We start from the raw sequence: 27,651 nt of genomic DNA on the forward strand, positions 1-27,651 counted from the left end.
CTAGCAACATCACACTAAACTATGCATTAGTCAGTAGTCCAGACCAGCAAATGTCTTGTTTCTAAAGGGTGGCTTACACATTGTGAAGACTATTAGAAATGAATGCTAATAGTCTTGATATAGTCAATGATAATTGACTATATAAGCAATTCCAACAGAAGGACATGCACGCAAGAAAGCATTACATTGAATAGGTTTAGAACTGAATCTGTTTGCAGAGCTTAAATCTTAAGCTTAAATCTTAAATCTTACAAACATCCTTTGCCTCCTCTTTTCATGCATGTACATATAGCAGTTCTATATACATGCAGTGAAAAAATCCCATGCTTCAAAGGCAGGTAAATAAAGCCCAGAGTTCTTTGTGATGACCAGTGTATCTCTGTCCTATAGCTGAAATACACAGTTATACGATGTCACTGTGTTTTCATGTGGGCTTTCTGTTCCTGTGTACAGTATGGTGGCATGATCAGGTCTGCCGTAGGCAGAGGTGAAAGGAGAATAGTGCAGCAGAAAAATAACTACCTCACATCTTTCAGAGGAGTGAATTATTGATGCTGTGGTCACTTGCTGTTTTCCACTAGAGGAATAGGTTATAGCTTTCCTCATTCCCTTCCCCAGGATAAACTTTGAGCCATTTTTCTTTGTTTGCTAATCTTCTGCACCTTGCTATTTACCTTTGTTTGGATTAGTTTTCCCCCCATTTCTCATAATTCCTTTTTATGCCTGACTTTGCAACCTCTGTCCTTATTCTCTGTCCTTATTCATGCATCAGACCAGGCTTGTATTCTTCTAGACTGGGTCATTGTACCATTATTAAATATTTCATCATATCAGAATAACTACATGTTACTATTCTATATAAAATTATAGTTATACAGAAAAAGAGATGCAAAAACTTAAATAAATTTTAAAAAGTAATACTTCACCTAAACAAGCCCTGCAAAATGTGTAGGTAGACCAAGAAAGTATCTAAGTAAGCCTGAGATGCTTCAGTACTGCGGACTTGCAAAGTCAGGACAGTGTGCTGCCTGTTGTCACCAATGGCTATAGTGTGTTTACAAACCCACAGGGCTACAGTAGAAGACAGCTATACCACTAGAGAAAAATGGAATTGAATTTGAGGTGCAATTTGATCCTAGACCACATGTGCTGTGATGTAAAATATCTGTAAACACAAATAAAGAAATAGGAACCCTAACATTAAATCAGTATGTGGAAACCAGTTGCTGATAATTTGAACTGGCATGAATTGTCCAGTTTATTTGTCAAGTAAACTCAAGGTAGCTATGGCAATTATTCAAAGTGTGGCCAGTCTTGAAAGCAAAGTATTGAAGCTGTTGTTCCCTTGGTAAACCATTACACAAATAATTGCTCCATAGTTAACTTTTGTGAGCTACCATTCTTCAGAATGAGAAAGAGGTTGATGATTTGTAAAGAACTTTGTTAGCTTAAAATCTTGCTTGAAATGCCATTCTAATTAGCAAATACTTAACAGTTTTCTTTTCAAAGATGATATTGAATGTGTTATTATGTGTGCAGTTTTCACATGGTTTCTCTCATAATTTGAAAGGCATTTTCTTGCATCACATTTTTGCTCTTGTTTGAAGATGTATTGCTACTTATTATGCTAGAATCATTCCAATTAATGTTGGCATAAGTGGCAGTGAGATCAGAGGGATATCCTTGATCTTCTATCAAACTGTAATTTTGGTTTCCTTTAATTGTGTGAGGTTTTCAGGCATTCTGTTTCATTGAAAGCTGTTAATTTGACTTTTATGGGGCTTTTATATTTTGCCCAATGAAGTAGAAAACTACTGGGTAGCAGTCAGGTGTCAGATGTGTATCTTCTGCTAATGCTAAATTCAGTGAGATTTGTCTGTGTATACTGAATATGGAAAATGCAGAACAGAATAGATTACTGTGTCCATGGGGTTGCTATAGAAGGTAAAATAATTAGATATTTAACTTAGATGATGCTTGTCAGATTTTTATTACTGACCATGATTAGGGATAAGATAATGATTTGAGAAAGTGCAGTGATTTACAAAAGAGGGATGTGTATGAATTTTTTTTCCCTGCAACATAGTAGTGTTAAGGGATTGATTAAAAAAAAAGTTCATTATTGCTCATTCTTTATGTGATAATTACAAAGTTTAGTTGGCTTAATTGCCTATGGTTGCCAACCACCAGTTTCTTTATCTTTCTTTCAGTGGAATAATCATGGGCTTTCACAGACACTGAAAGATTGAGCTGAAACAGAAATAAATCAAGGCTTTGCACTATACAGGGGAAAACATGAAGGCACCTTTTTGAAGGCAACTATTTGTTGTCTTTTGTTTTGCAATGAATTTTATTTTGTGATTCAAAGCTGGAGATCTTTTTCAGGATTCATGGAAAATTTTAGTACTGAATTTGGTATTCAGCATTAAGAATGGACTCTGGCAATGTCATGGAAGGAGTAAATCTGTAATTAATATAGTTTCTGAAGAAAATAAAGATGTGTGTTCACTGTGTATATTCCTGGTGTTTTGTTTTTCCAGTTCAATTTAGGGTTGCCATTTTTCATTGTCACTAACATTGATTTTGACAGAAATAGTTGCTGCAGACACTTTTGCAGGTTATATACATAGTCTTACAGGCTGCTCAAGCTTCTTGCAATGTGACTTTTTAGAATGTGTCTGAGCTCCAGTTGGTGCACCCACACCTCTTGTGTAATAGTACTTCAAATCCAGTCCTTATTTTGTCATATGGGTTGTATTGTAAAGAGAGTGGATAAGACAGGCCTTATCAAAATTAAAATTTTTCTCCTTCAAATATACATCTAAGATCAGATATTCTGATCTTGCCTCACACTACTCTTAATTATAAGTAGTTTAGATAAGATCCATATTTTTCCTGGTAGTCTCATTATTAGGTATCAGTACAATCAAGCAGAATAGAAGCAGATGACTTTTTAAATAATGACCTGGAATGTCTAGAAACACTGGCTCTATTCAGCATGCTGAAAACATGGCTAATTCATACCAACAGTATACCTCCTCTTTTCCCAGTTACAAAATACATTCATTATTTAGGAGTGCTCCTGACCCAAAGTAATTTCTATTGTGTCCTTGAGATTTGCAGATCAATCACTGGGACCTGTATCATAGAATCACAGAATCCCTGAGATTGGAAAAGACGTCCAGCATCAGCAAGTCCAACAATATGTATAAGAGTAGCAATGATAGAGCACAAATCTCCCCTCACGTACCAGTCTCCTTCAGCTCTTTCTTTGGCAGCCCCAGCTACCTCACAAGCTGGAGACCTTTGTCCTTCTGGACAGCATTAACAGCAGGAGCTGCAGGAGAGATTTAATCTGTACCCACCTGCTGAGCCTGTGTTCCCTTCCCTTGCTGCAGTTTTTCCTCCCACATGAACAACCTGTAACACAGTGGAATAAAATCAATATTTGGGATCTAAAGTCGGCAACCTTTTTGGACAAGTGGAAACAAACCTAATTAATATATCTTCCTCTTCAAGACTGTATAAGATATGCTTTCTCAGGCAACAAAAGCTCTTTGTTTCATCATTATATTCGATGAAGTAGTTGTTATAGGAAGTAGCTGTTATTTCAATTGAAGCTCAGTTACCTATCTTGCTGTGTTGGTATATATATAAATATATCTTCATCTTAGATCAGCTATTCTGATCTTGCATCACAGCACACTTAATAATAAGCTTAGATAAGATCCATATTTTTCCTGATAGTCTCATTAATAAGAGTATCAGCATATTCAATAGAATAGATGACAACTTCTTGAATAATGACCTGGAATGTGTTGAATCATACATATCATATGTACGTACATATCCATACACACATATTGGGTGAGTCCTATTTCATCCCTTACTTATAGTCCTCTTTAAATGAAACCATGGTTAACAGGATCCTGTTATTTCCAAGGATTTTAGGAAGGTGAGGTACCCAGTGACTTGAGTACTTTGTCTCTAATGATGCTGCCTTTATTTAAAAGTAACCTTTTTTCTTCTCTTAGCAGTTGCCCATGTTTTTGTTCATATTTTCTGTGTGCCAGCTTTCTGTAGGAAAGAAGAATGCTTGAAATTTCATGTCATAAAAAGTGATATGAAATATCAAGTTTTTGTTTGGCAAACATCAAGATTCAGAGCTGAAAGAGTTCCTGCACTGAGACAGTATTGTTCTGCATAATCTTCAGTAATTTTTTTATAAAAAATAGATCAAACTGAATGGATCAATGCATTTGCGACCTAATCCCATATTGGTTGCATAAAACCTAAAGCAAATCTTGAAAATTTAAAACAACAATTATTATGTCTACATGTAATATTGTAGACGGAACATTTTTCAGCTCTGTGCTTTAGGAGACAGTCTTCTTTTCTGTTGTGCAAAGATCTGAAGTTTGCTTCTACAGCACAGAATTCTCTGCTGCTGAGATTTACTTTTTCATGTCATTTTTTCAGGCTACCATCAACCTCAGTGTCAAGTATACTTTTTTATCTACATCTGCCTTCTACATGCCTTCTCTTGCTTTTTTCTCCCATAGCGTCCTTAATTTGATCTGCTGTTTTGCTTTCATAATTGTGTGTGTTTACATGATCTGTTTGAGCCAGTAAGGCATTGGATAACCAAGACAAGCTGGTATTTTTTTCTCATTCTTACCTCTTTGATGCACATTATCCTGTGATGGAGCAAGACTGCTTGCTGTCCTATAAAGCAGCTAGGATTGGTGAGACCAGGCAGACAAATGCTTGGTGACCGAACAGGGTTTTGGTTCTTTACAGTCACAGAGTTAAAGAAAATACTTTATTACCTCATGGCCACAGAATTTATTGCAAATTTGCTTTACCCTGCTGATGTACATATATCTGAGGGCTTCCTTTCCTGGATGTGTAAATCATTAACAGAAGTCTGTGTGGTCAGTAGTCAGCTTATTGTTTAAGTAAATAGTGCTTACTTTTATCTAGGGCACATGGATACAGCAAAGCATAAAACTTTTGAAGATTCAAATTCAGCAATGCCTCCTTTCTAATTGCAAAAATTACACCTAGAATTTTATATTTTATGCACACAGTAATGGTTCAAAATATAAAGACTCCTTTTCCTTACAGAAAAATCTAGCTACTGAAAACAGCTCCTGCATGGAGTCTGCTCAAACTAATCTTCTTTTTCTGCTTCCTTCTCTTCTGCAGTCAGTGCACTCTTCATTTCTTTGTAGAGCATTTAAGCACCTTTTCCTAACCCTCGAGGGCTGTTCAGCTCTGCTGCAGTTACCCACAAACCCCATCCCTAACCTGTGGCTCTGCTCTTTTGTAGTATACTGTGTCAAGATCATTGTTCCTGTTCTTCCATCAAATACATTTAGGTCAATGTAGACTTTGTCTTTCACTTCTTTCCACAGCATAAAAAAATGTTTAAGGGACAAGTTAATACTTCATCTCACTGGGACAGGCAGTGAAGGCTTAAATTAATAATCTGAGTTTTGTGATATGCAGGTTTGTTTCTTTTGTAGAGGTTTTTGTGAAACACTCAGTGTCATTGTTGGCTTCCAAGAATATTTTCATCAACAGTTATTTCTTCTACAAGTTCTTCCAAACTCCTTCTTAGTTTGTTATTTTCTACTTGATCCCTCTTGGTTTTTAAGGTGTTTAGCTAGAGGAATACATCTCAACCTGGAGTTTGAAAAATAAAGTGTAAAAATGCAACATTATAAAAAGTATTTTTGTTAGCAGCTCATTTAAGAATAGTATGGGGTGCAAAACCAGCTTTCATGATCCTTAAAATCCTAATTTTACAGCATCTTGCAAAAGGTGGTAAATTTTTTTTTAAGGAAGGCTTATGTTTTTCCTTTATCTTTCATTTTTTAAACAGGAAAAATACATACAGTATTAAAATTAAAAAATACATATAGTCATAAAAGCTGGGACAGGTGAAATAACCTTCCAGGTTTTCTTTTCTGCTGTATTCAATGTATTTCACTCACTGTGCTACCACAGAAGATGGAAATAATGGTAATTTCTGTACAGTTGATGAGGTGTGAGAGAAGCAGTGAAGCTTTTGTGAAATTTGGCAGGGAAGTAGTAAGCTGTATTGACATTTTTTATTTTTGTATTGGAATTACCTCCGTGGAGTTGAAATCAGCTGTTTACTAAAAGAGAGGTACATTTTCTCCACTTATATAAATAAAAAGTTCTTTATTTATCTGAATAAGGGGAAGCATCTGAAAAATTAGACCAGCTGATGCAATAAATGCCTTTTTAGAAGATATAGCAAAGGAAAATGCAACCAGAGGATAAAAAGAATAAGTACGCAGTTACTGACACTCAGAAATAGGGAAAGTAAATATTTCAAGAGAGGAATCCCAGGAGATCTTATTGGTCTATTTATTGTGATGAAGGGGACACTCCAAGAATTGGTATTCAGGTTTTCATTTCAGTTGTTTATACACAAAACTAGGGAGATTAATATTTTTATCTTCAAACCAGTTTAGTCACTAAAGGTACTACTGGAGCTCTGCTGCATTATAATATTAGACATTTTGTAAGCCTATTTCCAAAGTTACTGCATATAAACAGCATAGTTTTATTTTAAAATAAAGATCTGACTTTTCCCATGTTTTAGAATGTATTCTGAGTCAGAGTGGAAATTATTTAGTGTTTCCCAAGTATCCACAAAGTATCCACTTATATATTCATGTTGTGTGAGGAAGGCATTGCACTCCCCATACAACACAAAAACAACATCAGTGGAACTTGCAAGGCTTATGTCTTGCATAACCAAAAACAAAAAAAAAGGAAAAAAAAGTGGGAAAGCATACGAGAATTTCAAAACCTTGCTGTATTTTCTGTTGCTGAGTAAGGGCAAGGTGGTGTCTTTTCTCTGCATGTCAATCTTGATTTTTACCAATCCTTGAGGAAGCAACATCCGCTTCTTGCCACCATGAAGAGAATTATGGATGTTTTCACAGGGCCTTGGGGAGATATCTCCAGCCTTAGGGGCTAAGAATAATGAACTGATAATTTGTTATGGACATAACTGCATTCATTTCAGAAGCTGAAAAGCTGAACAGTTGTTTTCAGTGATGTTATTAAACATGCAAACAGTCTCTTTCTAACAGGCCAGGAGGCCATGTTGCACCTCCTCTAACAGGAGACAGTGACATTAACAGGAACACACTACAGCTGGGAACACGCAGCTCTCATGAAAATGACACAGAAAAATGCATTTCCACCTGTGTTAATCTTTTTCATCTGTAATGACAGGCAGCTGCATCAGGCCAAGCTCTTCCTAGCCTTGCCGATTTCAGAATTACTTTTTCCCCAAGCACAAAGTGTTCTTGAACTATTTCTTCTGCACACAAAGTTTGAATAGGTTTTGTTTTAGCAGTGGATTGTTGTAGTTTTTTGCTGTTTGTTCTTGTGCAGTTTTTGGAATGTTCATCCCAAACTAGCTAGGGAAGGCTGACAATATTACAGCTGTCAAAATGTATAATCCTGAGCCAGTAACAAATGCCCTGATTTAAAGGCTGTTTCATTATCATCCATTTGCCCGGTGTGAGAGCCCACAGGCTGGCTCACAGTCTTTGCTGAACCCCTGGTACTGTCTTCCCTCCCTACTGAGACCACCTAGCTTATTTGCAACTAAGTGGATTTCTAACTGCATCCATACACAGACAGAAGGAAGTCGAATTTGAACAGGGGGAAGTCAAATACACAGTGTAACAAGGCAAATAATTCAGTGCCAATGTATGACTTGTTAATTGTCTCACACACACATAACTGGTTTTTTTAGTGTTTTGGGGAGGAGGGGTTAGATCTGTTTGCTGTCCTAGCTGACAGTTCTGTGGAAGCTCATTAATTATTTTTTTTTAATTTAATAACACTTATTCCAGAAAAATTAAACAAAATTTTCATTTCAAGTTAGGACTGTTTTTAAGAAACAGCAGTAGCTCATTAGAATGAATTTTCATTATCTATTTCAATGATTTTGTATCATTTTATAGAAATATAGACATTTATATTGGGTTGGTGCTGGCATACCCTTTTTCATGTAAGTCAAGTACTTTTTTCTTTTTTTCCTAGACTGTTCACACTTAGCCAAATGTGACTGAAGGAACTGTCCTTTTCATTTCACACTTTTCATTTGCTTCCAAGATGGAGAAAGGGCAACAAACATCATAGAATTAATATGGAATTACTGCATCAGAAAGACAGCCTAAAATTCAGAAAAGTGCTCCAGGAAAGTAAAGGGTTTGGATTACAACCAGACAGTGACAATGGGACAGTAGAGCTATAAACAGAAGGGAAAAATACAGGCCTCCATTTTGATGGCAGTATGCCAGTCAGGAGCTGCAGGGAAGTCACTGGGAGGATGAGGGCAGGCTCTGTATGGTAGGCAACAGACAAGAGGCATGTGTTGAAGCAGGAGAGGCTCTCATGGAGTATCAGATACTGCTCATTCACCCTAAGGACAGCCAGTCTGTCCTTAGTGGTGGAATGCTAAGGAACATGCTGCCTCAGAAACGTTGTGCAGTACCCATCCTTTGAGATTTTCCTGCTGTGAATAGATAAACCCAGAGCAACATGTTCTGATCTCATGGGTAAGGGCCTTCAGCAGAGGATGGATTAGAGATCCTCCTGCTTGAATTATTCTTTTAGTTCTGTGGGTTTGTGCTGTTCTGCTAAACCCTAATAAGTACCACAAAATTTTGGTGGCACTGCTGGGTGTTTCTGCTTTTGTTTTCAATTTTTAGTGCATTTTTTCACAATCTGCTTCCATACAAACAGAGTCCTTTTCTGTATTCAGCATTTCCTGTATTAAATGATTCCTGTGTACATGTCCCACACAATTATCTCTGCTTTTATAATACTTCATTAGCAGGGCTCTCAGTAAGAAGTAGTTTGTACTTAGCTGATCTTTTCAGTCTTGGCAATAAGATTTACCTGTCATAGTGTAATTCAACACATGCAGGAGAATATATGGATATCATGCTTCTTAACCTTGCAGGTTTGTTTACTCAAACATTTAAGCTGCAAATGTTCACAGTATTTCATGGAGTTCTAAGCAAACATACTTGATTTTCCACATTCCACATTAAACAGCTGTTGTAAATCTAGAGTTAAGGTCACCGAGATTTTTTGGCTTTCTTACCTGTGTTCAGACAAACAATATTGATTGCTCTTCAAGAACATTTTTAGAACATGTTTTTAGGACATTTCTTTTGGAAAGAAAGTTAAACAAATACATGCTTCTGCAAGTCTAATTTGATAAACAGAAATAGTTGGCTAATTGTGGCAACACCACAAGTCCTTATATGCAAACTTTCAATGTTTAATATGCAACTTGTGAAATATCAATTAATTGCCAAGTATTTTATTTATCTCTAAAAAAAATACAAATGTAACTAATTTGGTCCTTTTTCCCCTACCACAGTCTTTTCTTTCTCAGTCTCCCTTCCCTTCTGCATACTCATATGTACGGACACACACAAAAGGAGACAGTTTTCCTTTTATCTGTCTTCCACAATTCTGCTACAGCATGTCCTCTCTTCTTTCTCTGCTGAGGTCTTTTCTTGATCCTCTTTCATTCTCCCCCCACGTTGTATTCTGCATTCATCTTTATAGACAACTCCATCTGTCTTCTCTGTAGTGACTGCCAAAGAATCAACAACGCCAAATCTTTCCTTCTGACTTTTGTCCAAACTACTGGCCTGTGTCTTTGATATTTCTTTGGGAATTTGTCACCAGCAGAGCAAGCTAGGCAAGGCCCAAAGACAGTTCCTGATCAGTCATGTGAACCTCTGTTTTCCATGTTCTTCCTTAACTTCTACAGCAGTCTCGACCACCCTGCCAATTAAATAGCAAGTAATTTTTCATGTCTGCATTGAGATCCAGCGTATCTTGCATATTGTTTTGCATTATGATTCTAAACTATTGTGCATCTTCCTTCAGGTCTCTTAATGTATTTTATATTAAGCTGCCACTAAAATAAAGAGAAAATTTGAGCAAGGATCAAGCAAACTTCATTCCTTCACATCCAAGTACTTTAAAGATGAACCTATAGTTAAACTCTGTCCTGGTTATACTTTTTTTCTGTCACTTTGCATTCTCAACCAGAATAAGAAAAAGAGGACAATAAAACAATTCCAGCCTAGATTAGTGCATTCGATAAGAAATAGGATATTTGGGACTGATTTTCCTAGAATGAGGTGATAATTTAACTTATGCCTCCTGGTTTCTAGGCAGATGACTAAACAAGTTCATTCTTATCTAAGTCAGACAATAATTTGTAGTCCATATGTTTTTTAAAAGCCCTCTTTGTGCCCTCTTTACTCTGGTGGCAACCCATAAAAAGAGAACTGCATGAACAAAGTGAAGAGAAACAATGATCACTGCTACAGACTTACCATAAAAAATAAAATTAAATTTAAAAATAATTATTGGATATTTGTAACATGAAACTGCTATTTGTTTACTAGAGATGTGAAGTTAACTCACAATCGCTAGGCCCATTCCTTTAAATATTTTTATACTGTTGTCTAGTATAAATCTTCTATAAAAGTAGATAAAGTTCCCAAAGCTAATACAAATAATTCTTTTCCAAAAATTGTCAAATGAACAGAACAGAGATCTCTAATACTTAGTATTTCTGCTGATATGAAAGGAAGATTGTGCAGGATTTATTTAACATGAGGTTCGTTTTGGCAAAAACCTGTTAGACTGTCAGCATGTGTATGCTGGCCATTCAAGCCAACTTGTGTAGAAAGAACCTATTGACATAAGTTTATCTCCAACCCAGCCATAGCCTTTCAGTCTCCTGGTATAATAGAGGATATCAGGAATGAGGAAGCTAGTGTTAAAATGGCAAGGTGAAATAACTTAGAAAATCAAGCTTTTTTAGTTCCACTGCATGGAAAAACATGTTTTTTTCTTTCAGGCTGGTCTCAGCTTTAATCATGTGTTATGACGCATTTCAGAGCTTAACTTCTGTTGAGTCAGTATTGCAAAATTGTAACTAAGGGAGCTTTTGTTCTCACAAAATTACAGACTTACTATATTCAAGGGCACAAAGTGTTATCAGTGGCCAAGATGTATTCAGTGCAGCTGAGGGTGTAGGGGTAAGCAATGTCCCAAGCCACTCATCATACCCTGACACCATCAACAAAGGTTAATACCACTGTGTAGAATGGAATTATTTGAAAACAATTTTGTTTCCTACCAGCTGTCTGTGATTCAAACCTCATCTCCTGGCTTGAGAAGAGGGATGGTACATTAATCATTACAACAACCAGGATGAGCATTTTCTTCCTCTAAGCTGCCATGGTAGAGCTGGCAAAGAACCCATTTCCTCAATTCACAGTGTCCTCAGTCAGTGTATTGGTTTTGTGTGAGAAGGGTTTCGTAGCAGGGGGTGACATCTCCTAGCAGGTTTTGTGTGAGAAGGGTTTCGTAGCAGGTGAGATTACATTTCCTTCAGTTCTCCCACATCTAACAGAGCTAATGCTGACAGATCCAAGATGTATTCACCACTGGCTAAGGCTGAGACCATCAGCAACAGTGGCAGCAGTTTTGGGATGAAAACTGCTGCACACAGAGAGCGAGGGAGAGAGAGAGAAGAGTGAGAGTGTGTGAGAGGAGCAGCTCTGCAGACACAGGTCAGTGAAGGAGGAGGGGCAGGAGCTGCTCCAGGCCCCAGAGCAGAGATTCCCCTGCAGCCCCTGGTGCAGCCCTGGCTGAGGCAGCTGTGCCCCTGCAGGCCCTGCAGGCCCAGGGGGGAGCAGAGATTCCCCTGCAGCCCCTGGAGGAGCCACAGCAGAGCAGCTGGGTGTGCCTGAAGGAGGCTGGGACCCCATGGAAGCCCGTGCTGGAGCAGGCCCCTGGCAGGAGCTGTGGCCTGTGCAGAGAGCAGCCCCTCACTGGAGCAGGCTCCTGGCAGGAGCTGTGGCCTGTGCAGAGAGCAGCCCCTCACTGGAGCAGGCTCCTGGCAGGAGCTGTGGCTCCAATGGAGCAGCCTGTTCCTGAGGGACTGTACCCTGTGGAGGAGACCCACATGAACTGAAGCAGTTCATGAAGAACTGCGGCCCACGGGAAACAGTCGTGTTGAGTAGGAGAAGTTTGTGGAGGACTGTTTCTCATGGGAGAGACCCCATAGGAGAAGGGGAAGGATGTGAGGAGTCTTTCCTGTGTGGTGAACTGACCACAGCCCCCACTCCCTATCCACCTACCCTGGTGGGCAGGGAGAGGGGAGGGAGTAGACAAATAGATAGTAAAGCTGAACCTGGGTGTAAGGGAGGGGCTGGTGGAAAGTACTTTAAGTTTTGCTCATATTTCTCATTATCTTACTCTGAATTGATTAGTAATATAGTAAACTAATTTCCCAAAGTCAAGTCTGTTTTGCCTGTGGGAGTAACTGGTAAGTGATTTCTTCCTGACTTATCTGGACCCAGGAGCCTTTCCTTGTGTTTTCTCTCCCCTAAGCAGTCAACAGAGCAGCTTTGGTGGGCACCTGGCACCCAGACAGAGCCAACCCACCACGGTCAGGTGCTCCACTGAGATGTCATAACCTAGTACTCTTTTGATCCTAAAAGTAGGAACCGTGGCTGGGTTTTAGTGTCAAACATAATTGTGTAACTTAAGCTGCAGGAAAAACAGACCTGCATATTTTGTAGATGCTATAAAGGACAAAGACTCATGTTCCTCAGCAATAATATGTGTGCTGTCAGTCTAGGATTTTTATAAAATTATTATTATTAAGGCATTCTGGGATATAGTTTCATTGCAATCAGTGAAAATGACACTCAAATGGAATTGCCAAGCATGTAGCTCTCGTTAGGGGTTACCAACCTGAATGCTAATGGAGGGAGAGAAAAAAATACCAAGAAATTGCAAAGCTTTTATTTTCCGTGCAGTTAGCCAAACACAAACAGATGAACTTTCTGAAGGATGACAGTTTGTTCCCAGGTTCAGAATTTATGTGACTTACTTAATGGTTTGGCTGTAAAGTGAAAAATAAAGTGGTTTGTAAAGGAATTCAGTCATTGGCTGATGCCTTTGTTAGGAGCAGATTTCCTCTAAAAAAGGAATCAGATTTTGACTAATGGAAAAAGATCATATAAAATAAAATAGGAGATCCAGGATTAGAACCAGAATTTTCTGATCCTCTGTGCCAGTTCCTATACATGTACACCAGTGGAAAATGAGCATTGCAGAGCTCTAAAGCAGAGTTCTTCTCAGAGCTGGCCTCATTATCTTTCCCTTTCTCACTCAATGGAATTAGTTGTATATTTCAGCTTTATTTTTCAAGTGTTGTCCTGAAGGGTTTGACAGCCTCAGACTAAAGCACCTGGTATTCTATGTGGAGCTCCCGAGTAGAAAAAAAAACATGGGCATACCACAGTCCAGAAAATGGTCTAAGATAATAAAGAGATGGAATCATTCTACCAGGAAAACAGAACAATTAATCAATAGGTGGATGGGGAAGTGAAGAGATTAAGCCCAGCTCTTCCCAGTGGCATCCAGAGAAAGCACAAGAGGTAGCATGGACAGTGGTACAGGAAAATGCACTTAAATACAAGAAAAAACTTGTCTACTGTGACAGTCAAATAGTCACAGTATAGGGGCAATAGTAAATCAAATAGTCAAATAGGGGCAAGGTCTGTCCCGAGAGATGGTGGAATTTCTGTCCTTGGAAATAGTCAAAGCGCAACTGGACACGATGCTGAGCAAACTGCTCTACCTGACCCTGCTTTGAGCACTGCAGGGGACTGGACATTCTCCAAAGGTCTTCTAACTTCATTCGTTTTGTGATTCCTTGAAATGTTTGCTAAAATTTCTGCCACTTGGATTTTTTAGCTATTTACAGCAAAATCACTACTACCAATAATTCATCTCTGAATAATCCTTTCAATCTGAAGTCCTCAAAGTATCTTGGAGGCATTAATTTCAATCAGCTTGGAAACTGTAAGTGTAGTTTAAAAGACACACATCTCAGTGAGATGCCCACCCATTTTGCCCACCCATTTATCTGATGAACAAGATGTCAGAGACTCGCCTACTGGAAGGGATGGGAGTAAAATCCTGGAGCTGAGTTCTAATTCTGTCTCTTCATCAGCAGAACATACGTGAGCTTTCTGATACACCCTTCAGTCTTCTCAAACTCTAGAAGAGTATCTGGAAGATTTGGTGTCCACCATGATGGTCTGCTCTCAATTTTTTCCCCTCCTTTTTTGGGGAGTTTTGTCTTCCAAAACTTGAACTTCCACAGTGGAAACTACAAATAATGCCAGGTCTTATGCAGCAGCAGCAGCAGCACATGTCTAAACCAAGACTCCAGTTTCAAAGGTTTTGAAGCAGTGAAGGTCCCTACCAATTTCAGTTGCAGACAACATGGAGGATTGCATCTCATTTTAATATTTGCTGTCTGTGTTTCCGCAGCTGGTTTTTAACATAGTTATTGATATTTTTGGTGCAGCAGTGCATTCTGCTGGTGGTTTACATCTCTATTTGATGCATTTACCCCATAATCTGTAGTATTTGCCCTATCATGATACTAAAAGAACAAATTATTTCCCATTCCTTTTAGTTTCTAGTAAAGAATTGATTGTATATATTTAATGCACTGTGGCAAAAATGCATTCATTTCAGTGACATACAACTGATTTCATGTTAAAGTGTATTACTAGTGAATTTAATTCCATAGCAAAACAGAGTCTGAGAGCCTGCTGCTAAGCCTTCATATTCCTGAAGAATAAAGAGTATACTTTGTTTAGCAGTATGGTTGTTACTGTGTACTTGTTGACTTGGAGATTTTCTGGTTTTCTATACTGTTGTATACACACACTTGTGTAACTCTTATAGGTATATGCAGGTTTAAAAAGTAAGCACTACTGCTCAAGTTAAAAGTTTTGAGACCTAAAAAAGAGTCCATGACCTTTTCCTTTCATATGCATTTATGCATGCATCAGTGTTTGCAAGCACCCATTTCATCTTTCAAGGAATGAATTTTGTTTGTGTGATTAAAGAGCTGATCAGTAAGAGTGGGAAACTGAAATAATGGAGCAGATTTTGGAATCCAGGGTGCATCAACAATTTGCAGAACTACTGTTCTTTTTCACCTCTGGGGGAGGAATATTACAGAAATCTCTATTAAAAGAACTGTCCCCTTGATTTCTTTTTCAAGCAGAGTGGGCTGTGAGCAGTAGCTAAGTGTTGCCATGTTTATTTAACCTTCCAAAGCAGAGGTCTATCTCTTATCTGGATAGAGCAACATATCATTCTGACTGTGCTTAAAGCTTCCTCAAAAGACAGCAACATATCCATACATGGGGTTAGTGCTGAGTGTTCAGACCTATATGCCTGTGGCTGACTCTCAGTCTGCATGACTTGGGTGTCTGTGCATCCAGAGGAGCTCACACTGTGGTCCAGGATGGAGAACTGAGGTAGGCTGTAGGCTTCTGAACCAGTTAAGAACAGCACAGAGGCGGCTGTTGAACTGAAAATATTCTTATTATATTTGTTACTCAGAAGCATTTGTCTGTGAAGAATAATTGATCTGTATTGTTGAACAGTTAATAACTTTTGTATTAATCAACATACTATTTAGAACATATGCAAATGTTTAAATGCAGATGGGACTCTGAAAGTGAAGTAAAAATCAGCTTTAAGTAAGCCGAGTTTAAAAAGCAGAAAAATGGTATTTACAACCCAATGGAATTTTATTACTCATTTTGTCTGCTTACTTTTAAAATGTATTTTCACATCTAAAGATTTCAGAATGCCTCAATTACCCATCCATACTGTCTGCAACAGATTTGCCCTCTTAAGGTTCTATTGCTATTTGTGTCTTGAAAGACCATCTTGAGATAACCTCAAACCTGTTCTTCATCCAGACAGCAACTTTGCAGACTGAGTTCCCTGCTCTCTCTCAGCTGCACCTGGGACAAAACTCTCTAAGGCACAAGGAAAATTCCCTCTTCTATGCACTTTTGTGGCTGGTTCTTAGAGCCTTAGTGTTTTCTGTGAGCTCAAGTCCAGAGAAGAGCAACTGAGCCAGTGAAGGGTCTGGAGAGTAAATCCTGTGAGGAGTGTCTGAGGGAGTTGGGGATGTTTATGCTGGAGAAAAGGAGGCTCAAGCAGGGCCTTATCACTCTCTGCAGGTCCCCAAAAGGTGAGTGTAGCCAGGTGAGGGTCAGCCTCTCCTCCCAGGCAGCAAGTGACAGGACAAGGTGAAATTGTCTCAAGTTGTGCCAGTGGAGGGCGAGGATGGACATCAGGAAGAATTTATTCATGGGAAGAGTTGTCAAGCACTGGAACAGGGAGGTGCTGAAGTTGCTCAAGAAATGACTGGATGTGGCACTCTGTGTTGTGGCCTGGTTGCCGAGGTGGCGATCAGTCACAGGTGTGAGACTTGATGATCTCAGAGTTCTTCTCTGACTGCTTCGCATCTGTTTTGTTCTGAGTGCTGGTGTTCATCACCCAAGACTGGTTTTTTGACAGCCTTGTCAGAGGTGTAACCATCTGCAGGAAGCCCAGATTTCAAGTGGAAGCAGACCTTAAGGAAGATAGAAACCTGAGCAGTTTTGGCTCAAGGTTTCTACAATGCCCAGTTTAAAATTAAAAAAAAAAAACCCAGAATATAATTTGAAAATCTGGTGCGAGGATTTTAACAGTGTCAGATAATATATTCAACATACTGTCAGTGGGGCAAATCAAAGATTAAATTAAAATAGGAATTTAAAACATGACTGTGTTAGTCTCCCATGATTTTTCCCTTTCAATTATATAAAATATGCTGTCACCTAGGGCATGAAGCCAGGCAGACTCAGACATATAAACATAAAGGCATCACTGAAAAAATAACTTGAAAAGATGCAGGTAACAATAATGACTAAAGGGTGGATCCAAGTTACAATAGAAATTACTTTTATATCAATGGAAAAGGTCAGCCTTTATGCAAGCAAGTATTTAAAAGCCTTGCTCTTATTACCTAAAGTAATACCCACAGTAACAGCATTTTTCCTCCTACCATTTCATAAATGTCAGCATAAGGTTTTTATTCCAGGGATTGTGGAAGAAATACAGTGGGTTACACACAAAATGAATGTTTTTACCATTTGAAATATGATTGGGTAACTGCAAAAAACCCTAAAAATTAAAGTTTATTATGTTGGGATATGAAACAAAATGGATTGATGGTAATTACGGAGGCTGATAATTGATTTCTAGTGATCTAGATTAACATGCTTCAAATTATATCAGTTCTAACTAAAATTTCCTAGTTTGCTGCAGTGTACCATTAAGTCCACACTACAGAAGGCAAGCATGAATGCTTCTGAAACTTCTTTGCCTCTTCTTTGATTCCTTGTAGATATTAAATACTTCTAAAATAAATGTCATTGCTATTTCAGACTTACTAACTTCAAATTTGGATGGGGGCAGGGGGCATTATGATTTTGTGAGATAACCTTCATAGGATTAAAAGATGCAGAACTGACATTTCAGATGCTTGGGCATAAAAAATTTAATCTTTCTCTACCTGCAGTTATTGAAACTTTAAAATTTTGGTTTCAGTTTCTTTTAGGTAAAAATCAGATGCTTTTTCTTGCAATTAGCTCTGAAAGGATCACTCTGAAAAGGTCATAATACCCCCTTTCCACCTTCCCCTTTGGCCACTAAGTTGAATGTGGATTTATAATCTTGAAGAGGTATGCCGTGTCAAAGACAGAGTACACCAGCATTGACTCCAGTGTTCCAAGGTTAAGTCATACACAGTGTAATGAGGCCTATAAAACTTGGTAATTATTGTACACACCATAGATCTAATCTGAGACTTTGTGCAAGAAATTTCCCAGGCACTGAAGCTGCACAATACACAGTGAATCAAGAATATTTGCTGAAAAACAAGTGCAGCCTGATGCATTGATACATGCTCTTGCCAAAATTTCTTCATTTTATTCTTTTTTCACCAAACAGTAGAAGCATACTGGAGACAAGTGTTAAAATAGATTTTGGTCTAGTGCAGAATATATTTTTTATCCTTGAAATATTTTCTTCTCCAAATGGTTAGTAGCTATTTCTTCATTATTTAACCAAGGGTGCAAACTCCAGAGAGGAACAGGGCAAACTGGTACATTCATGTTAATCTAGTTGGGCACAGTTTTGATACAGCAAAGGTAAGAGAGAAGCATTTTATTACCTAAATCTAAATACTATCCATGCTCTGAAACCTAATATCCCATAGATGGTTGATCTATTTGTGAAGCTAATTTTTGCATTTGATGCACCATGAAACTTCTGCTTTCTTTGCAAAATTAGTTTCTTCAAATAGATTATTGACACATTTTAATTTATGGTTAGAAATGCAAATATCATCATTCATCAATAGGAGGCAGTGCTGTCATTGCAGTTCCTAAGGAGCTGAGCAAATGAGTTAATGAGTGAATTGGTTAATGAATGAATTCATTAATGAATTTACCTTTAACCTCCAGAGATTGCAGTGTTAGTCATTATTCTGTAAATAAGTGCATGAAAATCTCACAGTCTGCAACCTCAGGGTCTTTTCCTTATACTTCAAAACAAAGGAAGAATCTAAACCACAATTCACCATAGCTGAGAATTTCCAAAGCTTAGCTTCCTGAGTTGAAGATGGGGAGTAGAGCAGGTTAGTGCTATACTTCTCTCAGTTTGTAGTTTCATCATTAAGAATTCATAAGGGAAATTAGTAGTCCTGATTAAAGAGTGAATTCAATTCCCTCAGAATGCACATTTCAGCTTTGAGGAACGTCACTATTCTTCCACTGCTAAACTTTTTTTTTTTTTTTTACTAGAAGATGACAATCCATGCAGAACTTAACAGGGTTGTGATAGAGCAATATTGATACTATTACTGGCTTAGCATAGAGGAGTTCACAGTAGCTTGAACATTTGACTTTCTGTATAAAGACTCTCCTCATGAGGACATTGCATTTTTTCTACTGACATCAGAGATAAATGTCATCTATCTGAACTCCTGTAGAGAATAATCTGTTTATAAAATGTGTTAGACACAACTCTACTCTGGAGTTAGGTATCTGTGTAGATCGATAAAATGACACCAAGATTAGTTCTATGCATGAGAAAGATACCTCTCTGCATATCCACATATTTCAGTATTAAAGGGGGTATAATGTTTTTAAGAGTGCCAAAACATTGTTATTTTAAGCTTCACTGAAGGCTAAAGGTATACTAGTGTTGTGTTCCCATTATTGTCAGCAATTTCTCTCAAATAATTGGTTTTAGATTTACCAGGATAACATTTTTTCATTCCTTTAGTTAACCAATGTGCCACTTACCTGTACATGGCATCAGTAGTGGCCTTTAGCATGCAATCACAAAGCTCTTTTGCCAACAAGTTTGAAGCTTAGGGAAGGTGTTTGAGAAATGCTCATGCTCACAAATAATAGAATATTGAGTGTTTTATCAGTTTGATTGGAGTAGTAATTTTTGGTAATTGCATTCTTTCTCACAATAACTATACAGTCACTTAAACAATTCAAGTGTAAGTGTACAATAAGTCTCAGAAAAACACGAAGAAACAGTTACTTTTACAACCTCCCTGAGGGCCTCCTGAAAAAGAGAACACTGAAACAGAAAACGAGTGTTATTCTCTGCTCCCACTGTTAATACTGTTAATTGCCATGCATATTTGTGATTGCAGAAGAAAATTCACTCCCCAGCAGCCAGGTTCTTTCTTTTAGAGTATTACCACAGTCATAAAGCTTTGAGGAGAGACTCCAGACCCAGACCCAGCCAGAATGGGCTGTCCCACTACAAGTGAATAAACAGGCTGCTCTACAGCCATGGTCACAGCTTTTTTCAGCATTACCCCACTGATGCTTGCAGGTACTAGAGTACTGGAGATGCTTCTCCTCCATCCAACCCCACAGCCTGACTCCTGGGGGTCAGCATCCACTGGATGGAGCTTTGTAACTCATAAGGGGTCATGGAATACATTCAAAATTACAGCTTCATCTGACCTTCTACTACCTGTTCCAAATAGATTATTTCTTCTTTCCCACTTCTCTGTTATTCCCCATTGGCTTATTCCCACTAACCTCTCTTATGGACACTTATGTCCCTTACTGTGTTCCTGTTACTACAGCCAAAGTCCTGTTCCTTTTTTTCCTCTAAATTTTTCATCATTTTTGTCTCTCTGCAAAAAACCTCCTCACCTCTACATCAGCATTTTCCCTCAGAAATGTCAAAATAGCAAGATTTTCATGCCATTGCATTGCTCATTGGAATTCTGTGTATAATTAAAATTATCAGGAATTTTTCATCATACCATGATTTTATTGCAAAAATGGAAAACCTACAAATATTTGATTATATTTCAGAAAATGTGCTACCGGAAAACTGCAAAGCAAAATTCTTTATGTGATTTGATGAAACTTGTTCATTTTGGAATTTTCAAAATTTTCATTCATTGACTTTGGTTGAAAAAGAATTTGTGACATTCCAAAATAAATTTTCTAAAACTGATGGTTCATAGGCATTTTCCAGTTTATGGGATATTTTGACAATATTTTACCAATAAAATAATCTTTCGTCTCAACCCAAAAATATGCAAGTGTGACCTGCTCTTTAGATCCCTTTTTTCCATGCTGTATTATTAATTGGCTAGTTATATTTTTAGTTCTCAAGAGCAGGAACTCTTCATACAGTACCGGAGACAGCAGGATTCTGTCTCTGTTCTCAGGACTATCACTATAAATATGACTTGAATAATGATTGTTTGATGTAGAAATACTTGGATGAGAGACGTTGTTCTGGTTACAGCAGAAAGTTAAGGTTTACTCTATCATGATCCTTTCCAGTTGGTGATATGAGGAAGCCAGCACTTGCAGCACTGTTGCAAATTTGGTAAAAAACACATTTTATGTCAGTCACATGTAGGGACATGCCACTAATTCATAATCCACTTCCTGAAAAAGGAAGTAATGAAAGCAGAATAAATTTTTCTGGAAGGATAGAATTATATGTTTTGATGTAGTATAAAGTAGTAGAAGATTCTATTTAGCCAGTCTTGAGTCAAACAGTGGTCCCAACATGCACACTCTTGAACAGATTTCTGTCCCCTTGAAAGCAGAAACCATTCATTGAGCTCTGTCTTTAAACTACATTTCACCTTATGCCATGGATGAGTAACTGCACACATTTATTTCTGCCATATTCAGCTGCACATTATTGATGCCCTTTTAAATATGCACATTAAAACCCCCCGTTTATCACCCTCAATTAAATCTGTTCTCTAATAGCACAATGTCTAGCTGCCAAATAACTTCATGCTATTTTTATTGCTCTCATTAGCTTTACTGAAATGGAGCCAAACAAAAGAATATCCTGGTAATTGAGTAATATGTCTTCCCACCTGGTCTCTGGGAGATACAGACCATTCTTATTTTTAGTTAGAAAATACTCTATTTTGTTTCAAATTGTTTACAGGCAGATTTTGTTAAAAAAACAATGATGAAGCTAGTGTTTTCAAAGTTAGTTACTTAATGTATTAGTAGTTTTTATTGCTCTGGCAGGTAAATTGCCCATCTAAATTCTTTCTTCACAAAATAGTGTATTTGGAGTGGAAGGCAGAGAGCAAGTTATTAAACAAAATATGGGGGTTTTGGTAAAACATTGCATACTAGAGTCAGCTCAAATCAGGCAGCCCCATAGATGTGAGGCTGCTGTAGGTCCCTAACATCAGTTTCTGCCTGTAGCAAAGCTGAGCAGCTGCTCCCAGTGGGTGGGTACATGGACACAAAACCCACACAGGGGCCACACACATCAGCAATGCCCTAATGTGTAGATTTACATAAGTATGTGTGCATTTGCACGTAAAGAAATGGTCCGCCCCTGTAGCTACTTGTGGATGTTTAGCTGACCTAGTAGCTGGTCCCACATTCTCTTGCTCGCCCCAGCTGTGTGGGATCTGCGTTTGAACCTGGAGGTTTGCAATCCAGCTCTTTCTTCACTGGCTAATCCAGTTGAGAGTTCACTGACATCCAAAGGCACCACTAAGAACAGTCTGCCCAGACAGGAGATAGAAATAGGGTATAATGAGATTGTGGGGTAGACTACAATGATCAGGCACACGTTTCAGTCTGACAAGCCACAGGTTTACACTGAACGGAATTGTTTAGTGCCCTTATTTCCCATTCTTGTCTCTCCCCAGTCCACTTGGAACCTTTCCTTTTCTCCCCAATGCCTTCCTTCCGCTCTGTCCCTAGTGTTCTGCCTCCTTCAGTCGGTGAGTCAGTGGGGAAGCAGGTTTGTTTGGTGAGCTACACGCCAGGACAGTGGTCTGACTGTGCTTTGGTAGTCAGGTGTAGCTCATTCCCTGCACCTGACTTTCATGATGAGGCTGCTAGAGTTCCTTCCCCAGCCCTCCCAGCTTTTATCTGGTCATGTCCTGGCCTGGGCAGATGTTGATTAGCCTTTAAACAAGTAGCTAGCACAGTTTATGAGTAAATTTAAACTGCATCCAAAGCTCATTGCTGCAAAATTTTGTTTGAAATAGATAAAGGGAACCATGTACAGTATTTTACCACTGTCTCTATCACTGTCAATGTTTAAGTGTATTTACTTAGAGTGTCAGTATCTACAACAGCTAATACAGAGTGACCTTTTTTCTCTTTATGTTTTAGAAATAAAGTAGTGATGCTTTCAGAAATACACTATTATAGAATTTTTGTTTTTCAACTTTTCAAATAATCTGATATTCATGGAAGAGAGGCATAAAAAGCTTCCTCACATACATGAATCCCCTGGGTAGAAAATTTGATTTTATACTTTATGACTATGCTATCCATCAAAAAATACCTAAAATTACTATAAGAAGATAGTGATTGTGGAGTTGAGCTTGATAGCTGGTAGAGATGAATGCACAGCATATTTCAAGTTCTAATGTAAGTTCTAGCTTTCAGTCTCTAAAATTTTACTCTTTGGAACTTACGATTTTCTTTTCTGTTAGAGACTGCTGTAAAAATAAATCCTGAAATTATGGCTAAACCTGCAAACCACCAGGGAAGAAAATTGAATATTCGGGAAATGTGAGACTGGTAGAGAAGGATTACTACTGTTAGCTAAAGCATTAGATTTGTTTTTGTGGGAAAACAAAGGCAGTAGAGGTGGTATTTAGAAAAGAAAAATGGTAGAAAATGGTCAGGTTGTAGTTTTTGTTACACTTCTACTATAAAAGAAGTGTTTGGCATTCTTTACCTTGGTTCGTCATCTGCAAAGATGATAATGGTAATTTCTTCTTCTCTTGACTTTTTTTTTTCAGTTTAGGTAGTGAGAGTTCTTAAGAAAATTTCAGTCTCAGTTCTGTAAAATCAATAGGATTTAAGAGTCTAAATACTATGATGGAGATGTAAGAGTCTAAACTGTTTTCAAGAATCTGGGGGTTTGTTATTTTCCTTTTTCAAAATTGACTGAAGTCTTTCAGACTGAGAAACATATCTCCATGGGTGAGGCAATTTGTTTTGTTCATTATCACATCTTGACTGCTAATCAAAGGAAGGACTGCCAAGGATTGTTAGGGGGTGACTTATGAGAGAAATTTTGGAAAGATATAATAAAAAGTCATACATAGGCTTTTCAGGTGAAATCTAAAAGTCCTTGCCACTGCTCCCATTTTATGCAACACAGAAATATGAAGTCCCAAATCCCAGTAAATTAACTGAATATCTAGGTTCATAGCTAGAAGCAGGTATTAGGCTTCCTCACAAAGTACACCAGAGGACATATGTGCCTAAAGTTGCCAGCTGGAATCAGTCACAAGAAATTCAGATCATAGACAGGCCTCAGCCCTTTATCCTCTCTGGAGCCTGTTCATCACCCTGAAGGCAGTGCTGGGTGCCTGACGGATTCAGAGACATCCAATTAGGGCTCATTCAGACAGGGAAAACAGAGCTCTGGTCACACTACACATCTACAGCTTTTAATTTGCTGTATAATCCCCAACCATCACTGTCAATTAGAAACACATCTGTCCATGATGCTCTGGCCATGGCTAGGAACATGTATCCCTGTTGGCATTTGTGATCTCTGTGTGAGAGGGCACACTCCAGCCATGTCCACAGTACAGCTGAATGTTCTAGATGGTCTAACAGACTCTCACATTCTTGCTTTATTGGTTTCCTTTTTTATATTTTGTTTCATACAGCTGTAGTTCAGCCTTTCAAATGGTAATGAACTATGGTGTTTTGAGAGCTCCTTAAACTGTCTTTCCCCAGGCCTGAAAGATGAACATTGTTTATCATCATGACTAATGGAAATGCCAGACTTTTTCAGTAGAGATTGGTAAAGTACTTTTGGCTTTTGATTTCTTTAGCCACAGAAGCAGAAACTGTGTTGCACATAATGTCATTGCCAGTGGCTGATACACAGTTGTTCCTGTTCCTGCAAGCCTGAAAACGTTGCAGATAGAAAATTTTTCCATCTGTGCAGAACTGAGTAAAGACTTCTCTGTCAGTCTCAAGAAATTTATCCATCAGCAGAGCCAGGAAAGAAAGAAATGAAAGAATGCAAGAGCTAAAAGTCAATTAGAACAAGGACATGTTTCTCTCGACTCTGCTTCATGGCACCTGATTTAAGTATTGGTGTTTAGCTTTCATCTTTACTTGGTAGCATTGTCGGCACAGTTTTCAAAACTACAATTTCATTATATTATTAGTTCTAGGGCAGAATTATTTTACAGGAATATCTAATTCTTCTGTGCATTCTGAAACACCAGTAATAGTTTCCATTTCCATCAAGGAGCATTGCATTCTGGCATGTGATGCACAGCTGTTGAATACTATCCAACAGCTGTGTTTAAAGGCAGAAATTCAGATAGAATGTCAGATTGCAATAACATGGTTGCATTTAAATCAAGACTTTCAAAAGGAGGAATATGATCTTTTAATTATTAGTTACTCAACCCTTGATTTTGGATCACATTGTGCAAATCAGTGTCCACTGCATCCCTTATGAAAGAATGCATTCAGTCCTAAAAGAGAGACATTACCTCATAGCATCTTCAAAAACACTAATCACCTTTTATGAAAACATTAAATATAGGGAAGATGCACTTTAGATACAGTTATGACAAAGTGAGTATTACCTTTTTATTAAGCAAGTATTTTCAAAAACACAAGACGTCTCTCCAGAAGCCTTTTATGCCCTATTTGAGTCACAAATACTGAATAGCAAGCAACCATGGAAACATTCTTATTTTACTCATTCTTATTTTCCCTCTTTTGATGCTTATCTCGTTTTATGTTTGGACATGATAACCAGACACTTGCATGGAGTACAAAGCCAATTCTTTAAATCACCATCATGAGACAATCTCTATGTCATGTTGATAGCTGTATTCTAAAATCTGTTTGCCTCTTTTTTCCCGAGTGTAGATTACCAGAACTGTAGACAGAGCTGAGTCTGTGACACTGATAGATCCATAGTCCTTCCCTATATCCCTCTTGTTCTTTTGCACAGCCATATTACAGAAGTGGTTCACAATCATCTCATTTTCAAAAGCTCCAGAGGAAAAATATATTTTTTAATGGATTCATTTCTGCCTCTCACTATTAATTTGGTTCTTCAGTTTACAAAATCATCCCATTTTCCTTGAAAAGTGCTCTAGTAAAGATCTTTCTTGATGATGCTTCTTTTTTGTTGTATTAAAAAAATGTCATTCTTTCAGCCATTGTAATCAGTTTTTCTTTTGTCAATTCTTCACATAGAAAGATACATACATAAAAGTAAAAAAAAAAATCATGTAATAGTTCTTTATCAGTATGACTATTAGCTTTAAAGTACATTGTTTTGCAAATGTTCCAACTATTTTTAGAAGTAATAAAATATTGTAAATACTGTCATATGTACATGAAATAGTTACTGTTTGTAGTTTCATTATTTCACCTTCACCTGAGAAAAATGTGCCTTTTATGAGCCTAATCATCTGGGTTCCTCATTATATAGCCCCATTTTTATGGGGCTATAAAATTATTTTTGGATAATTTCTGACATTAAACACTAATGTTTGTGCCTGCCATTTGTTTACAGTAATAAAAGCTGCATTGTGTTTACACCAAACTGGAATTAATATTTAAGTGGTTCTCTCTTCACTGTCTTTATATGCACAAAGTGCTCTGGGTGAGTTTAAAACTAACCCAGATGCAATTTTCCAGTCTGTAGCTCAGTTGCACGCCTGAAACACGCCTAGATATTCAGTAGTGGCATATGGGAATGTAGCCAACTGTTGTTGTCTTCCACATTGTCCACAGTTAACACGTTTTAGACTTAGCTTCAGTAACTGATACTTTACTTGGCTTTGTGCTTGAAAAACATTTGTATGATGATGCATTACAGTTTCTTGATGTAGAAAATTAATTGCATACTGAAAAATTATTCATCTGATGAACCACAAAGGATTTTTCCTCACCAAGGACACAGCTTGTTCTCATGCTATGCTACGCGGAATGGATTGCAGACATACATCTACCTGTGAATGTGCTAGGGGTAGGAGTGGAAAGCTGAGATAAGGAACTCCCTGTTGAGGCAGTAAAATATTCTTCTTTAGTTTCGAAGGCTGAGGTTGGCTACCGAGAATCCAACAGCTGACTGCAGTCGTCTCCAAGCAGGGAGTGTACTGGTGGGAGAAGCAGGAGGTTTGCTTCCAGTCGTTACGTCTTTTCTTCAGATTTAGCAGCAGCAGGGACTCCAGAGCACCCAGAGCTGTAACCTGAATTCTGAGGACATCTAGTGGTGAGAGCCCACGGCAGGGACTGGGTCTTGGTCCCAGCTGGGGACCACTTGCAAATCTGTCTTTCACCTGAAATTTACTGCAAAATCAAATACAGTAAAAACAATTGGTTGAATTTACTGAAAGAGTAATATTCTTCAGCTCAAGGGATCGTGAATTCAACACTGACAGTCTTAAATATAGAGAAGTTTTGAGACTGGATCAAAATCATAAACTTATTAATGAATGTTGGACTTTTTCTATTTACCTTCTGTTTTCAGGACTTTCACAGTTCAAGTATGTTGACATCTTTTTTGCATCAGTAGGGAAAAAAGTATATTTTTGTTGCTAAAAGGCTGCTTTCTTAGGTTAATTAATTAATTTAGAAGTTAGAACTCTAAGATAAGAACCTGGTATCCCAAGATACCAAAGAAATATGCAAGATTTGTTAATGCTAAGAAATTGTAATCCTAGCTCTGCTAATCATTCAGAGACCTTTAGGAAGGCCTACCTGCTTCTCTGAGGTTCCAGTTTTCAGCTTCCAAAGTGGAACTGTTGGTGTTGCCTCACCTTTTTGAGAGAGAGCAAGAATCAATTACCTGCAATTCAAAAAGGACTTTGGTCAAGTCATGAGATACGTATTACATGCTGAGCATTGTTACTGACTGTTGCATGATGGCGTGTTTTTCAGTGAGCCCTTGATCTCACGCTTCCTCCTGAGGAGAGGCAGGCATCATGAAACAGAGATTCATTTCATCAGTCCCAATTATTTTGCAGCTTGCTCTGACTACGCTAGGTCTGCCTGGTAAGTACAACACTTCCTGAAACACTTGTTTTTTCCTTAAGACACTTTCTTTAGAAAAGTCTGAGGCTTTACC

General features: G+C 38.0%; 1 protein-coding gene across 1 annotated transcript in view; it reads left to right on the forward strand.

The window, feature by feature from the left end:
• PRLR (prolactin receptor) overlaps positions 1-27,651 on the forward strand; it is a 144,809-nt gene that overhangs the window by 100,090 nt on the left and 17,068 nt on the right. The window contains exon 4 of the mRNA XM_058043514.1: positions 27,465-27,578. Coding sequence (XP_057899497.1) covers positions 27,509-27,578 — 70 coding nt within the window. The 5' untranslated portion in view covers positions 27,465-27,508. The remainder of the gene's footprint in view (positions 1-27,464; positions 27,579-27,651) is intronic.

The sequence above is a fragment of the Melospiza georgiana genome, chromosome Z, assembly GCF_028018845.1.
Source record: "Melospiza georgiana isolate bMelGeo1 chromosome Z, bMelGeo1.pri, whole genome shotgun sequence".
NCBI lineage: Eukaryota > Metazoa > Chordata > Aves > Passeriformes > Passerellidae > Melospiza > Melospiza georgiana.